Source organism: Colletotrichum paranaense, assembly GCF_030867605.1.
Source record: "Colletotrichum paranaense strain IMI 384185 chromosome Unknown Scaffold_3.1, whole genome shotgun sequence".
Lineage (NCBI taxonomy): Eukaryota > Fungi > Ascomycota > Sordariomycetes > Glomerellales > Glomerellaceae > Colletotrichum > Colletotrichum paranaense.
In genome coordinates, this window is record NW_026848961.1 from 1,182,506 (window position 1) to 1,196,502 (window position 13,997).

Genomic DNA, 13,997 nt, shown 5'->3' on the forward strand with positions numbered 1-13,997 from the left:
CAACTGCCCGGAAAAACTCCTCACGAGCTTCCCCGTCGCGCAATAATTTTTTGAGGACGGTTACTGTCCGGAAGCTCCTGGCCCAGCGCAAGTGCAACAGCAACAGCAAAAGCAACAGAGCAACAACACCTGCAGCTCCTGCACCCTCTACATCATCGACCACACTGGTCAGCCCATTAATTACATTCCTTTCGACCTCGCGACTTTTCTTCCTAGAACACATCTGATACCTTTCTTCCCTTTCTCTCTCAATTGCTCTTGGGCTCGTCGCCATCATGTCGAATCCCCTGCCGTCCGTGCCTCCCATGGCCAGCCCTCCGACTGTCATCCCCGTTGATTCGTCTTCTGGTCTTTGGGATCGCATCACCTCATGGGCTTCGGATAATAAGGCCATTGTCTACACTGCCGCGGGTGTCGCCGTCGTCGCTACCGGTGCTGGTGTCATCTACTTCCTCAACAGCGACTCCGTACGTCATGCTTCCCATCTTATCCTCGCGACCCTCGTCGTCATGCGATCCAATTTTTCCACCCGTTACTACCGAGATCTTGGCGTCTATTACTAGCACCAGATTGCTCCTCTCTCAAATAGCAAAGCTAACTCAAGTGCGATTGAAGAAGACAGACTCGACACCAAAGCTCAGCAAGAAGGAGCGAAGGAAAAGAAAGGAAGCCGAGCGGAAGGCTGCAGCAGATGCCGAAAAGCAGCCCACACCTGCAGAGGCCGCAGCCCCTGCATCATCCAAAGCAGCCAGCGTCGAGTCCGCCGACGAACTTCCCGAGATCACCGAGGCGACTGTTGCCGAGTTCACTACCGAAGAGCGGGAAAAGTATGCCGCCAAGCTTAAGGATGTCGGAAACCAAGCCTACGGTGGCAAGGACTACAACAAGGCCATCGACCTCTACTCCCAGGCTATTCTCTGCAAGGCCAACCCCATCTTCTACTCCAACCGCGCCGCCTGCTACAATGCCCTCGGCAACTGGGACAAGGTCGTCGAAGACACGACTGCCGCCATCAACCTTGACCCCGAATACGTCAAGGCACTCAACCGCCGCGCTAACGCCTACGAGCACCTGAAGATGTACGGCGAGGCCCTCCTCGACTTCACTGCTTCTTGCATCATCGATAGCTTCAAGAACGAGAGCAGTGCCCAGTCAGTCGAGCGCCTGCTTAAGAAGTTCGCCGAGCAGAAGGCTCAGGAGATGATGGCCAGCCGGCCCAACAAGCTTCCTAGTCACACTTTTGTCGGCAACTACCTCCAGAGCTTCCGCGTCAAGCCTCGTCCGGCTGGACTCGAGGACTCTGTGGCCTTGTCCGAGGAGACTGGCAAGGGACAACTCCAAGTCGGCCTGAGTGCTCTGGAGAAGAAGACTGGCGACGGATACGAGGAGGCCAGAGCGGCCTTTGAGAAGGCGTTGGAGTTGGGCGACCTGGGCGAATTCGAGGCTCTTGCTTACAACCTGCGCGGTACCTTCAGCTGTCTGCTCGGAAAGCACGACGATGCCATGGTCGACCTGACCAAGAGTATCGAGCTCGACCCTTCCATGACCCAGAGCTACATCAAGCGCGCCAGCATGAACCTCGAGCTTGGTGCCCCGGAGAAGGCCGCTGAGGACTTCGAGAAGGCCATGGAGCAGAACACCGAAGACCCTGATATCTACTACCACCGCGCTCAGCTCCACTTCATCAAGGGCGAATTCTCCGACGCCGCCAAGGACTACCAGAAGTCCATCGACTTGGACCGCGACTTCATCTTCTCTCACATCCAGCTTGGCGTGACTCAGTACAAGATGGGATCTATTGCATCATCCATGTCGACCTTCCGCCGCTGCATCAAGAACTTCAAGGAGGTTCCCGATGTGTACAACTACTACGGCGAGCTACTTCTGGACCAGGGCAACTTCCAGGAGGCTATCGAGAAGTTCGACAGCGCCATCGAGATGGAGTCGAAGACGAAGCCCATGGCGATGAACGTCCTTCCTCTCATCAACAAGGCTCTGACCTTGTTCCAGTGGAAGCAAGACTTTGGTGAGGCCGAGAAGCTCTGCCAGAAGGCGCTCATTAGTAAGTTCAGACTCCTCCATTGTACGAAGTGCAATTGCTGACCCTTGATAGTCGACCCCGAATGCGATATCGCCGTTGCCACCATGGCCCAGCTCCTTTTGCAACAGGGCAAGGTCACCGAGGCGCTCAAGTACTTTGAGCGCGCTGCAGAGCTCGCTCGCACCGAGGGCGAGATCGTCAACGCCCTGTCCTATGCCGAGGCGACCCGCACGCAGCTCCAGGTCCAAGAGAAGTACCCCAAGCTGGCGGCAAAGCTTCAGGGCATCGGCCCGGGTGGCATGCCCCGGTAAAGGGCCAATGACGTCCTGAACACGAAACATGTAAAACTCACCCACGGCGGCGTGTAAGAAGAAAACAGCAGATCCCTTAGCAGATGGGGGAGCGGATAGCCAAGACAAAGGGCTCTTGGTTGATAATAGGGGAAAATATCAAGGCGGGCAAGCCGCCCACCTCGTTGAGTCGTTTTTTTATTGGTCGGTGAGGGAGGCTTTGGGAAAGGAGAGCAAAGTCCAAGGCTCCATACGTACGGCTGGGGAGGCATTGGTTGAAACCCTTACGTTGTACATAATCCGACTTCCCTCACTCTACGTACATTGGTGAGAGCATTGTAGAAGTAGTCCACTGTCAATCATCTTTTGCCATTTCCATATTCCTTCTTGCATATGAGTCCATCGTATGTTGCTTTGGTGTCTCTATAAGAGGAATACATGTTGCGGTGAAAGGACAGATTTGAAGCAGAAGAAGTCATACAACCACCCACGCAACATGATGCCCATCTTAGTTGCTCTTCAGGTTAACTGACGACCCCGCCCCAGGCATGCTATTCACACTCACAAAAACATACTTCGTGATCGAAAACCCACCAAAACAGCAAAAACCACAACACTTCCATAATCTTTACGACCCCCAGGGCCCAGGGGACCAAAAAGATGGACGATCTGGGAATCGAACCCAGGACCTACCGCATGCTAAGCGGTCATTATACCACTAAACCAATCGCCCAGTAGAATGATCTAGCCCGGACTTGAACCGGAGACCTTCAGTGTGGCAGACGATGGAGAGGCCGTGAGAGACTTCTTTTCGAGCTGTTAGACTGACGTGATAACCAACTACACCACCAGACCATGTTTTTGTTGAAGTCAGCGAGGGAAAAGGTGACTAGGTATGATTGGGGTGTGGGGGTGACCATACGGGTTGGCCAAATTGCGCGGGCGTTGCTGTGCGCTGCGTTGCGGTGTGGAATGTGAAGAAGTGGATGTGGTGGCATCGTGAGTGCAAATTTCGTTGGTGGGCGGGGCGGAAAGACCGGGGTGCGCCCGTATTCCCAAACCCCGACAGGTTCTGGACCGGCCGGGTTCTCGCGTGGCTGCCATGGTTCGAATCGGGGATGAGGTGATGATAGACAGGGCAGGCCGGGTGGGCCGGAGCGGAGGGAGAGAAAAACAAAAAAGCGGTTGAAGAATCTGAAGAGCGACTCGCCAAGGTCATGGGACATTTACAGGATGGGTCGGGAGCGGATCGATGCCATGCGAGTTCATAAAGTGTTCGCCATTGTGCGATACGTACAAGAGGGAAAAAGTGGTGGCCTCTCTCTCTTCCAGTCCACTCATGAAATCCAAAGGACTATGAAGTGGGAGGACAGACAGACGCAAAATAAATACAGATAAAAAGTCCACTCCATATCCCCCCCCCCCTTTCCGTCTGATTGTGTGAAGAGTACGCGTACAATAAGTCAATCGTTGGTGGGGAATCAAGAGCCCGCCGTGTCTCCTATACGCGGCAGATGAAATAGAAAAAAAGTCGTGGCGTCGTCGGAAAAGAGCTGGTTTTTGGGCTCGTGAGGCAGCGCGCGTGTGTGCTCCGCCATCTTTTGTATCGCCCTTAATTAGTACCGTCCATTCGTCCGTGCCATGGTCATGAAATCTAAACAATCGTAGTGCTGCTCTTTTAGAAGTGCTGTCCCGTTTCTAATCATATGAGGGAGGTGCCGCAGCTGCCTCCCCATCCCATTACTTTCTCCGAATCGTCGTCATAGTGCAATTGCGCACATGCGCGTCCGATTGTTGTGATCACACCCGTTAATTCTTCTTGGTGAGAGCAACGCCCAGACCGACACCCAGCGCGATAGCAAGGATGATGAGTACGACAACGAGGAGGCACCACCACTTGAGCTTCTTGCGTCTGCGCGCGTGGTCCGTCGCAACCTTGACTTCTTCGTTGCCCTTTTGGATGTTTTCGACAGTCTGTTCTGCGTTCTGCTCGGCGGCTTGGACGACGGGCTCCTGCTGCTCGACCAAAGTGGCCAATTCCTGGAAGAGTTGGCCGAGCTCCATCATAGTCTGCTCAATGCGCTGCAACTCGCTGTGGCGGGCTCTGACGTTGCCCAGAATAGTGTTGGCGTGGCCTGTCCGATTGGATTTGAGCTGGTTAAGTCATTAGCATACGGTGCCGACATGCCGAGAAAATCGGTCAAAATCAACATCAAAACATACCGCTGTTTGGAAAACACCTTCGTCACCCCAGTCCATCTGTGTCGCTTGCTCGACTTCATCTTCCGTCGCTTCCGGGTTGACGATGCGGTACTGGCGGGCAATTTGGTCGCGGTACCGTTTCTGGTAATCGCGCTCGATCTGCTGGTATTTTTCGAGTTCCGACTTGAAAGTGTTCTTCAAAGAGTTGAGCTGTGCGGTCTTGGTTGCGCGCGATCCGTCCTGTGTCTTGGATAGATCCCTCTCGAGGGCCTTGATGCCCTCCTTGACGCCGGTGTTGCGGATTTGCGTCGCGGAGACAGCCTGCTCAAGCTGAGCGCTGGTGCTGCCGTCGGGGGAACCGAGAGAGCGCTGGTGAAGCTGGGCAATGCCCTCAATATCGGAAGTCAGGCCATTGATTTCTGTGCGCAGTTGTTGGACCCGGGCGAGGAAATCTTGCTGGCTCAGAGTACGAGGCGCGGATTGCCCGGCATACTGGCCGGCCTCTCCGTACGGCTGCATCTCGTACTGGCCTTGGCCATATTGAGGCTATAATTCAAAGAAAGTCAGCGATATGGAGTTGAGAGGGCATGCGCGGACTGAATTGAAGGGCGACGGACCTGTTGGTTGTCATAGCCGTATCCGCCCTCGGCCTGGGGGCCCTGGGCGTAGGGATTTTGGTTATACTGTTGGTACGACATGTCTGACTCAAAGCGACTGTCAATGTCGACGATAGACAGTGCGATTCGAACCGCAATTTATTCGGCGAGCGAGCAGAATTGAATGAGAGAGTCCGGCGCTATATGGTGTGATTGAGCCGGCGGGCTCGTGAGATTGTTGTGGTGGTGCAAGGTGAAGGACCTTTCGGCTGATGTTTGGTTGTTAAATGACGTTGGACCTCCGACCGCTGACAGGAACTGGGAAGTGCTGGAGAGACGCTGAAATGACAATGAGGACGGGCCCAATCAGGCACCGGGACCTGTCAGAGCGGATACCCCGGGCTGTGTATATGGTTGGATGGAGTCGCTCGTGAACGGGGCGACAGTGGGCAGGATTGGCCGATCTGCTTTCCGGGGTCCCTTTTTTTTTTCTTCTCGTTCCCTTCTTCCTGTTAAATTCGGACCAAGAGGAAACAGATAAACAAGCTTTACGAAGGAAATTCCTTCTTTTAAAATGAACCCAGAGATGAGAAGGTACTTGAGGCTGTCCACCGCACCTTTCAGATCGTAGTCAGACTCGATACTTTACTCGATTCCCAAGACGTCGGCCGCGAACAGTGAAAGACTGGATGAAGCGAACACTAGGTCAGTGACATCAGAAGATGTTGCGCCGACGGGCGGGGCGAAGCTTATTATACCCGGGACGCATGTTATTCTCTGTAGCGGCAAGGTACCTTAGGGACGGACGGACGGACGGTCTCACCCACCCCCAGCGAGTCCCAAGGGTCTGTTTCCTTCTCTCACTAAAGGTGAGGTGGGCAACACACATACACACACACACACCTCACACAGGTTACTTTTTAGGTGCTCTGCTCTGTGTCTGCCCACCGCCGTCCGACGGGCCTTTGGTGCTGGCTGGAGGCTGGAGGCTGGAGGCTGGAGCTGCCCCTCGTTCTCTCCGGGGGTCCGGCCAGGCCTGTCCGTTCCCTTCTCATTCCCGTCCTTTCCCATCCTCGCTTGGCGAGCAACGCCCAGCCACCCCGCTGCGGAAAAAGTGACGATTGACAGCTGAGCAGCAGAATCGCAATGGAATGGGGAGCGTTGCTGCGTAGAACATGGGTTGCTGAGTGGCGGCGACGGCAACGGCAGATGTCAAATCATGTCTGCGCCCCCAAAAATAGACCTTCAGACTCGGAATGCGGCTACAGCACAGTTTGGTTGGTGATTTTGAACCAATTGGCTCTAAGCTGCATCGCATACTGGATCCTTTCAGGTCCTACCTACCTACCTGATGCCAAAGCCGAGAAACGGCAGGCAGAAGCTCAAAGTCCGCCGGCTTGTTCGCTGACCACACTGGTCCCTAGCCCAGGAAATCGTCACCATTTTGTGGCTGTGCGAACACTTGCACTTAAGACACCTCAACGTTAACGTCCTAAGCCACTCGTTCCTCTTGCCGCGTATTAGGAGACATCCTCGGGCAGTGCTCAGTGCTGTACTGCCTCTATGATTACCCACTTCGCCTTTTCCTTCTGGCCCTCTACTCCGTACACCATGCTTCTATCGCACAAGGCGATGAAGGCCACACCGACGATTAGTCAATGAGAGCCACTACGACCAAAGTGCCTCCCGCGGCTTCTGCGTACTTTCGGCCCGTATCCGTATTGCGCGTAGGTTCATGGCGGGGCCTCCATGACACCGAACTCTGTAAGCGACCATTGGGACCATCTGATGTATTCCGTCCCATGCTCAACCTTCGCTCACTGAGATCTTGGCGTTACCACGCGCCAAGGCTGGCTGCTGCTTACCGTTCATTGGCTCGTAATAGCTATTGCAAAGAAAGATGCCCGTCTCCATCTCGAGGCGTCACCTAACCTTGTTGAATGGCATTGCACCCTACGAGCCGCGGCGAACTCGGTGGTATTAGTTGTCAACTCAATTCGTGGTCATGAGCCGCACTCCTCCAGCTACGGACGTCGACATGCTTTGTCATGAGCAAATCAACGGTAAGAACTCAATTGCCTGACTCTCAACGGCCGGCCACACTAATCGCAACCAATCGGATGTAATACTTATTATTCAACAACATTTTGATGCTTTTTTGCCTGCCTTGACTTGTCTTCTCCTGAAGCTTGGGAAGTCTCTGTTTTCTACACTCCACCATCTTGCCGTTGTAAGCCGCCAAGAAACTACGGCGTTCTGGCTTGGATATCTTTAGTTCAACATCGTTCTTCATCTTCCACTTCGTGTAGTCCCATGAGTGCCTTTGCCACGACTCTCTTCGTCTCACGTCCATCGACGTCGCTTGACCGGCGCCTGGGTATTGTGGCTTCATTGAAACCCGCGTCCTCGTTACCTACGGCTCCGTTTCGTGGCGCACTGGTTGACAAGTCCTGTTCGTCGTTGCGGTATTTCGCCCACGCAACGAGCCGATCTTCTGGGCGCTGATCGTAATGTACTTGCCCCATGATCTCTCACGGCAGCGACGCCTAAGCCTTCGACCGCATCTGTCATGTCGGTTCTCTCCGGTGGCCCTCTCTCACAGGTACTCCTTCTTTCTACCAGTACGAGTGTACTGTGTAAGGTGCCACTCAACATCGCCATCCTTGTTTTCCAAGGTTCCACCGCGAATCTCGAAGGGGCGCATCGTCATCCGAGGTCCAACCTCAGCGAGCTCGACAGAATCGTACGAAGTCCGGACAAAAACGTGACTACCAAGGGGTTAGCAAAGGTCTGGCGGGGATCGGAGCTTCGGATGAGCTTACTGTCTGACTTCAATGGAGTCCTCATTGTTCACAAATGTCACTACCCTTGACCCTACCTTAGCCTTGGTGGTCGGGGGATCGAGCGGAGGGAAAAGATGTTTCAGGATCTTCACGATCCGCTGTCCAAGCCGGCTGAAGAGTTGATTGATGATTAGTGACCGTCGAACGACCTCCGAAGCCGATATCTCATACCTCTTAAAACCCTCAAATATTAACCGTGGGAAAGCCTCTGAGACGGATCCTCTGATACTTCCGGGTATATCTGCTCTGAGTACAACGTTGTGGAGCGACATGGATAGCGTAGGGCCGTGGGGAAGATGAGAAATGCTGTTAGAGAGGTTCGTCAGCTGGTGGCTCTTCTTGGATTCAATATAAAGTGCGTACGTCATGGCAGTCGGTACACCGCGATGTTCGTGAAGGAGGACAATGTCTGTGAGCCCGTTGGACTTGCTAGACTGCACAATGTCCGGAAGAATCAAATTTCCACGATTGAGCCGAACGGATGTAGGGAAGAGCAATCTGATCTCTTTGGAGAAGGCTGAAAGCCTTGAGGACGGGTCTCTTGAAGTCTGAAAGGGTGAGCTTCTACTTATGTGCCTGGATTGGAAGAGCAGAATAAACTAACTGTAACCAAAAGCCGTGGCTCCGAGATTCCCGACAGCTGGGAGTATTCGTCGTCGAGATCCATCTCTTCATCGACTGTTCGATCGGGTCGCGACTCGTCATATTGGTAGTCTTTCCGCAGCGCCTTGTTCTTTGCGATTTCGGGGTCGATGGGCTTGCCAGAAGCAAGAGCAGATCGTAGCTGGGCGCGCTTCTCGGTCGTCTCCGCCTCTTTCAATATAAGCGCCTTGCGATAGAGGTAGTCGCGCCGTTGTCGGGCCTGTTTCCGGATCATGTTGGGCTGTTGGTATGTGAGATGGTGGGATGTCAATGCTAGAGTTCCGCAATACATCCAACGTACCTTGGACAGGCTGATCGAGAAAAAAAACCTTATCAGGTGGCAGGTATCCACTTTCAAGCACCCCAATGTGACAGTCACGTGGTGATAAGCTACATCCCACCAAAACACCACCCTTTCGCCGCTGCTCTGTCGGACCTGGGATCTTTCTTGGGTGTTTGGATTCACCAACGAAAAGGCACGCAACCACTCCCGACAAGTCTCTGCCCCGTTGGTGTACCTTTGAGGTTTCCGCACGAATCCCCCAACTTCACATATCGATATGATGTGACCTTCCCCCTCCCCGATCCACCTCGAATCCCCCTTCCGTACGACCTGAGCCTACTGAGGCTCTGCGACGCCGAACCATTCGAGAACCATAAAGAAGCTGAAGTAAGTTGCGCATTCTCCATAACACCAAAACGATGCCCCCGACACCACCGCCGGCACATGCAAAGGCATTTCTACAGTTACATCGTATGCGACAGCCCACTGACACTCTTGGAAGGGAGATCAGCAGAGAGAAGTAGAAATCCGGAATACCGCGAATATGGAGAGCGCCTTCAAGAATCTCGGGAACCACCTAGTTTCCGACAGCGCCGCTGCGATCAAGGCAGGTGACGATGTCTTGACCGGTATCGATGCCGACGAGAGCCTTCTCTACGGCAAATTTGGCGGCCGCGACGGTCGCCGCCGTGCCGACGATGACGACAACCAAACCGAGCTTTACGATGATGACGATGTGGACAGCCTGACTAGCATGCCTGTTGGGGCTATGAAGGATCTCAGTATCGGAAGACCCAAGGAGGAAGATAGGAAGCTTCCCCCTCACGCTTGCGCGTATGGCATGCCTCCGAGCTTCCGAGCCCTCTCTTGAATCTAACACTGGCTTAGGTATTGTGGAATTCATTCCCCGAGCTCCGTCGTCAAGTGCCTTGGCTGCAACAAGTGGTTCTGCAGTGCCCGCGGAAATGCTACCTCAAGCCACATTGTTTCCCATCTGGTCCGGGCGAGACACAAGGAAGTCCAGCTTCACCCGGAATCTACCCTGGGTGATACCGTACTCGAGTGCTACAACTGTGGAACCAAGAACGTCTTTCTCTTGGGCTTCATTCCTGCCAAGTCGGATACCGTAGTCGTGCTGCTTTGTCGTCAGCCTTGTGCTGCAAACACCTCTTCCAAGGATATGAGCTGGGATACCTCTCGATGGCAGCCCCTGATTGAGGAGAGAGCTTTCCTGACCTGGCTCGTCGCGACGCCCTCCGATGCCGAGCAACTCCGCGCCAGACACCTCACCCCGCCGATGATTGCCAAGCTGGAGGAGATGTGGAAGGAAAATGCGACTGCTACGGTTGCCGACCTTGAGAAGGCTGCTAGCATCGACGACGACCCTCATCCCGTCCTCCTCAAGTACGACGACCCCTATCACTACCAGAACATTTTTGGCCCGCTCGTCAAGATGGAATCCGACTACGACAAGAAGCTCAAGGAAGCCCAGTCTGAGGATGGACTCACGGTCCGCTGGGATTACGGTCTGAACAACAAGCACCTGGTCAGCTTTGAACTGCACAAGATAGAGTCGGGTGACGTCAAGCTGGCCGTTGGCGACGAAATGCGACTACGTTACAAGGGCGAGCTCCGCCCTGCCTGGGAGGGAGTTGGCTATGTCATCAAGATCCCCAACAATCAGTCTGATGAAGTCACCCTCGAGCTGCGTAAGGCCGGCAACGAGAAGACTGTCCCGACTGAATGCACCCACAACTTCTCAGCAGACTATGTCTGGAAGGCTACCTCGTATGATCGCATGCAGTATGCCATGAAGACTTTCGCCGTGGACGACATGAGTGTCTCGGGTTACATTTTCCACAAGCTCCTGGGTCACGACGTCGCTGTTGCGCCGATGAAGACGACTATGCCTAAGAAGTACAGCGTCCCCGGCCTTCCCGACCTCAATACTAGCCAGATCGCAGCCATTAAGGCTGTGCTGTCGACCCCGCTCAGCTTGATTCAGGGACCTCCGGGCACTGGCAAGACTGTCACTTCGGCGACCATCATCTACCATCTGTGCAAGATGAATAATGGACAAGTCCTCGTGTGCGCGCCCTCCAACGTCGCTGTCGACCAGCTCTGTGAGCGCATCCACCGCACTGGCCTCAAGGTCGTTCGTCTTACAGCCAAGTCCCGAGAGGATGTAGAGTCCTCCGTGAGCTTCCTTGCTCTTCATGAGCAGGTTCGTATGAATGACAGCAATGGTGAGCTTGTCAAGCTTGCGCAGCTGAAGACCGAGCTTGGCGAACTGTCCAGCCAGGACGAGAAGAAGTTCAAGCAGCTCACCAAGGCCGCCGAAAGAGACATTCTACACAACGCAGATGTCGTCTGCTGCACTTGTGTCGGTGCCGGTGATCCTCGTCTGTCAAAGATGAAGTTCCGTAATGTCCTCATCGACGAGTCGACTCAATCGGCTGAGCCCGAGTGTATGATTCCGCTCGTTCTCGGATGCAAGCAGGTTGTCCTCGTTGGTGACCACAAGCAATTGGGCCCTGTCATCATGAACAAGAAGGCTGCCAAGGCTGGTCTCAACCAGTCTTTGTTCGAGCGCCTCGTCAACTTGCGCTTGGTTCCCATTCGCCTCAACATCCAGTACCGCATGCACCCTTGCTTGTCCGAGTTCCCTTCCAACATGTTCTACGATGGATCTCTCCAGAACGGTGTTACGGTCAAGGATCGTGTTCGCCGCGATGTCGACTTCCCTTGGCCTGTTGTTGATATGCCGATGATGTTCTGGTCCAACCTTGGCAATGAGGAAATCTCGGCATCCGGAACGTCCTATCTCAACCGTACCGAAGCCTCCAACGTGGAGAAGGTTGTAACCCGCTTCTTCAAGGCCGGCGTAAAGCCTTTGGACATTGGTGTTATTACTCCGTACGAGGGTCAGCGAAGCTACATCGTTAGCACCATGCAGAACACTGGCACATTCAAGAAGGAGAGCTACAAGGAAGTCGAGGTTGCCTCCGTTGACGCCTTCCAGGGTCGTGAGAAGGACTTCATTGTTCTGTCCTGTGTACGTTCCAACGACAACCAGGGCATCGGTTTCCTTTCGGATCCCCGCCGTCTCAACGTCGCCTTGACTCGTGCCAAGTACGGTCTCGTCATTATTGGTAACCCCAAGGTCCTTTCCAAGCATGAGCTTTGGCACCACCTCCTTGTCCACTTCAAGGACCGCAAGTGCTTGGTTGAGGGGCCTTTGACCAATTTACAGACCTCGCTCTTGCAATTCGGAAAGCCCAAGACAGCATATCGCCAGAAGATGAGCCAGCCCCCTCAATTTAATGCCGGTGGCGGGTTCCCCAACGGCAGCGGCAACCGCTTCAACGGTGCTGGCTCCACTCGCGATTTTGACTCGGGATCTATGATGTCCTACATTCCCGACGACGTCTCCTCCATCCATAGCTCACTGGGCGGTGCCGGCTTGAACACCACTTACCCTCCCATCTTCTCGAGCTTCACCCCTGATCAATGGCCTGGCCTCCCTGGAGTGCCCGGATCCAGCCGCTCCGGCATCAAGAGAGGAGGTCGCGCCACTGAGAGCATTGCGGGCGAAAGCGTCGCAAACTCCGAGTACACAGATGCTAGCGCCAGCGTCATCGGTGCCAAGGGTGTTGGACAGGGCGGTGTCAGCCTGGGTGCCGGTCTCCAGGACGCCATACACGGTATGCGCCCTGCGTCCTACAGCCACAGCGACCGCCTGAAGCATTATGTCGAGAGTGGCGGTCGCATGGGAGCCGGCAATGGCTTCGGCCGTCGCTACGACGACGACGAGAAGAGCGTCAGCACCGCCTTCCACAGCCAGATTGGTGGCGGCTTCGACTGAGTGCCGAGATGGATTGGGACAGGGACTTGCTTTACCAAACCCAAGGGTTACTTATACCTCATCCTCTGAAGGCTTCAGCCCTCGCCGCACCATGCTCGGTGCTGTACACAGGAACAGGCAGTGTGCCTGAGCCTAGAGGCGTCTCGGAATACCGGCTCCGGTCATTGAGAATCACTCCACGTGGTCGACCATTCGGCTTCCAACGACGACAACGACGTGCCGCAGGCGGGTCATGGCCCGACCAGCGAGAGCTGCAACCGACGGAGGGGGTCGCACGCGCGCCCTCAACGGCCCGTACTTTGCAGATTGTCAATCAGAGAGATGTCGAGTGTTAGCAAGGGGATGAGATCTGGCGGGGATAGGAGGTTATGCTCAGGCGGAGGACACGGGTCAGCGTCTGAGGAGGCAACTCAAAATGCGGTCGAGCATTAAGGTCTCAGAAGCGATAAGTCTTCTATGGCACAGTGCAATTACTGCGAGGAAGCCCACGGCAGAGGTCATGCAGTTTCTATGCTGCACGCAGAAAGCGCACTACGAGATCCAGCTTAGAGTTTAGCTTCTTAGTTTAATCACCGTCTTTATTTGCACCTTGGGCTCTGCCCCCCGGTTGCGCTAATCATCGCGAGACTAAGGTACCCTCCCAGTATTCTTATCCACCGGCCTGGCCGATAAGCTTGTCAATATGGCACACGCGGACCCTGTGTTCCTCAAGTATCGGATATACTCCGAATTCAGGTACCTTTTCGAAGTAAGTGCCGTGGTGCCTTGCTTATTACGGAGTACTTGTTTGGATTCAAAGGGTAGAAGAACTGTATCCTCTTTTTTTTCCTTGCTGATGGCGTAGCATCAGCCAATCCATTGATAGACAGGGGGCAGACTCCGGCACCCCACAGACTTGAAAATAGATTGGCAGCCGTGGCAGCGACGGGGGGCCACCCATGTCCAAGCGCGGGAGCCTCACCCAATCTGACAACGACAAGCAGGTCACCACCCCCTGACAGTCCTGACGGACATGCATTCTTCGCGAGACCGGGCCATCTGATGGGAGGTCCACTATGACGATCCGTCTGATTCTTGGCTTCGCAAAACGTTTGGCGAGCGGATTCCCCAAATGGAGTTTCGAGTCGCAGCAAAGCGGCCAGCCACCGGGCGGCAGTGTTCGGCGAGATTCGAGAAAAGGGTGAAGACCGAAAGGGAGGGGGAAACTTGGGTGTGCTTAGGAAGGGCGGGAACGG

At 54.5% G+C, this 13,997-nt stretch overlaps 5 protein-coding genes across 5 annotated transcripts; 2 read left to right on the forward strand and 3 right to left on the reverse strand.

Moving 5' to 3' along the window:
• Nucleotides 1–275: 275 nt before the first annotated feature.
• Nucleotides 276–2,352, forward strand: CPAR01_03942 (mitochondrial import receptor subunit tom-70; the record flags this gene model as incomplete). Its single annotated transcript, XM_060488226.1, has 3 exons — nt 276–467; nt 595–2,062; nt 2,114–2,352. The coding sequence occupies 3 exons, from the start codon at nt 276–278 to the stop codon at nt 2,350–2,352; spliced, it is 1,899 nt and encodes a 632-aa protein (XP_060352432.1).
• A 1,788-nt stretch (nt 2,353–4,140) lies between these two features.
• Nucleotides 4,141–5,231, reverse strand: CPAR01_03943 (SNARE domain-containing protein; the record flags this gene model as incomplete). Its single annotated transcript, XM_060488227.1, has 3 exons — nt 4,141–4,485; nt 4,555–5,079; nt 5,151–5,231. 3 exons carry the CDS (start codon nt 5,229–5,231, stop codon nt 4,141–4,143), a joined length of 951 nt encoding a protein of 316 aa, XP_060352433.1.
• Nucleotides 5,232–5,948: 717 nt separating this feature from the next.
• CPAR01_03944 (uncharacterized protein) lies at nt 5,949–6,200 on the reverse strand (the record flags this gene model as incomplete). The annotated part of the gene is made up of 1 exon (XM_060488228.1): nt 5,949–6,200. One exon carries the CDS (start codon nt 6,198–6,200, stop codon nt 5,949–5,951), a length of 252 nt encoding a protein of 83 aa, XP_060352434.1.
• Nucleotides 6,201–7,725: 1,525 nt separating this feature from the next.
• CPAR01_03945 (brix domain-containing protein) lies at nt 7,726–8,849 on the reverse strand (the record flags this gene model as incomplete). The annotated part of the gene is made up of 3 exons (XM_060488229.1): nt 7,726–7,897; nt 7,952–8,520; nt 8,577–8,849. The coding sequence occupies 3 exons, from the start codon at nt 8,847–8,849 to the stop codon at nt 7,726–7,728; spliced, it is 1,014 nt and encodes a 337-aa protein (XP_060352435.1).
• A 102-nt stretch (nt 8,850–8,951) lies between these two features.
• On the forward strand, nt 8,952–12,762 carry CPAR01_03946 (RNA helicase; the record flags this gene model as incomplete). The annotated part of the gene is made up of 3 exons (XM_060488230.1): nt 8,952–9,284; nt 9,400–9,731; nt 9,786–12,762. Coding segments are annotated over 3 exons (3,642 nt in total), but the record flags the coding sequence as incomplete, so codon positions are not given.
• Between the last annotated feature and the right edge of the window lie 1,235 nt (nt 12,763–13,997).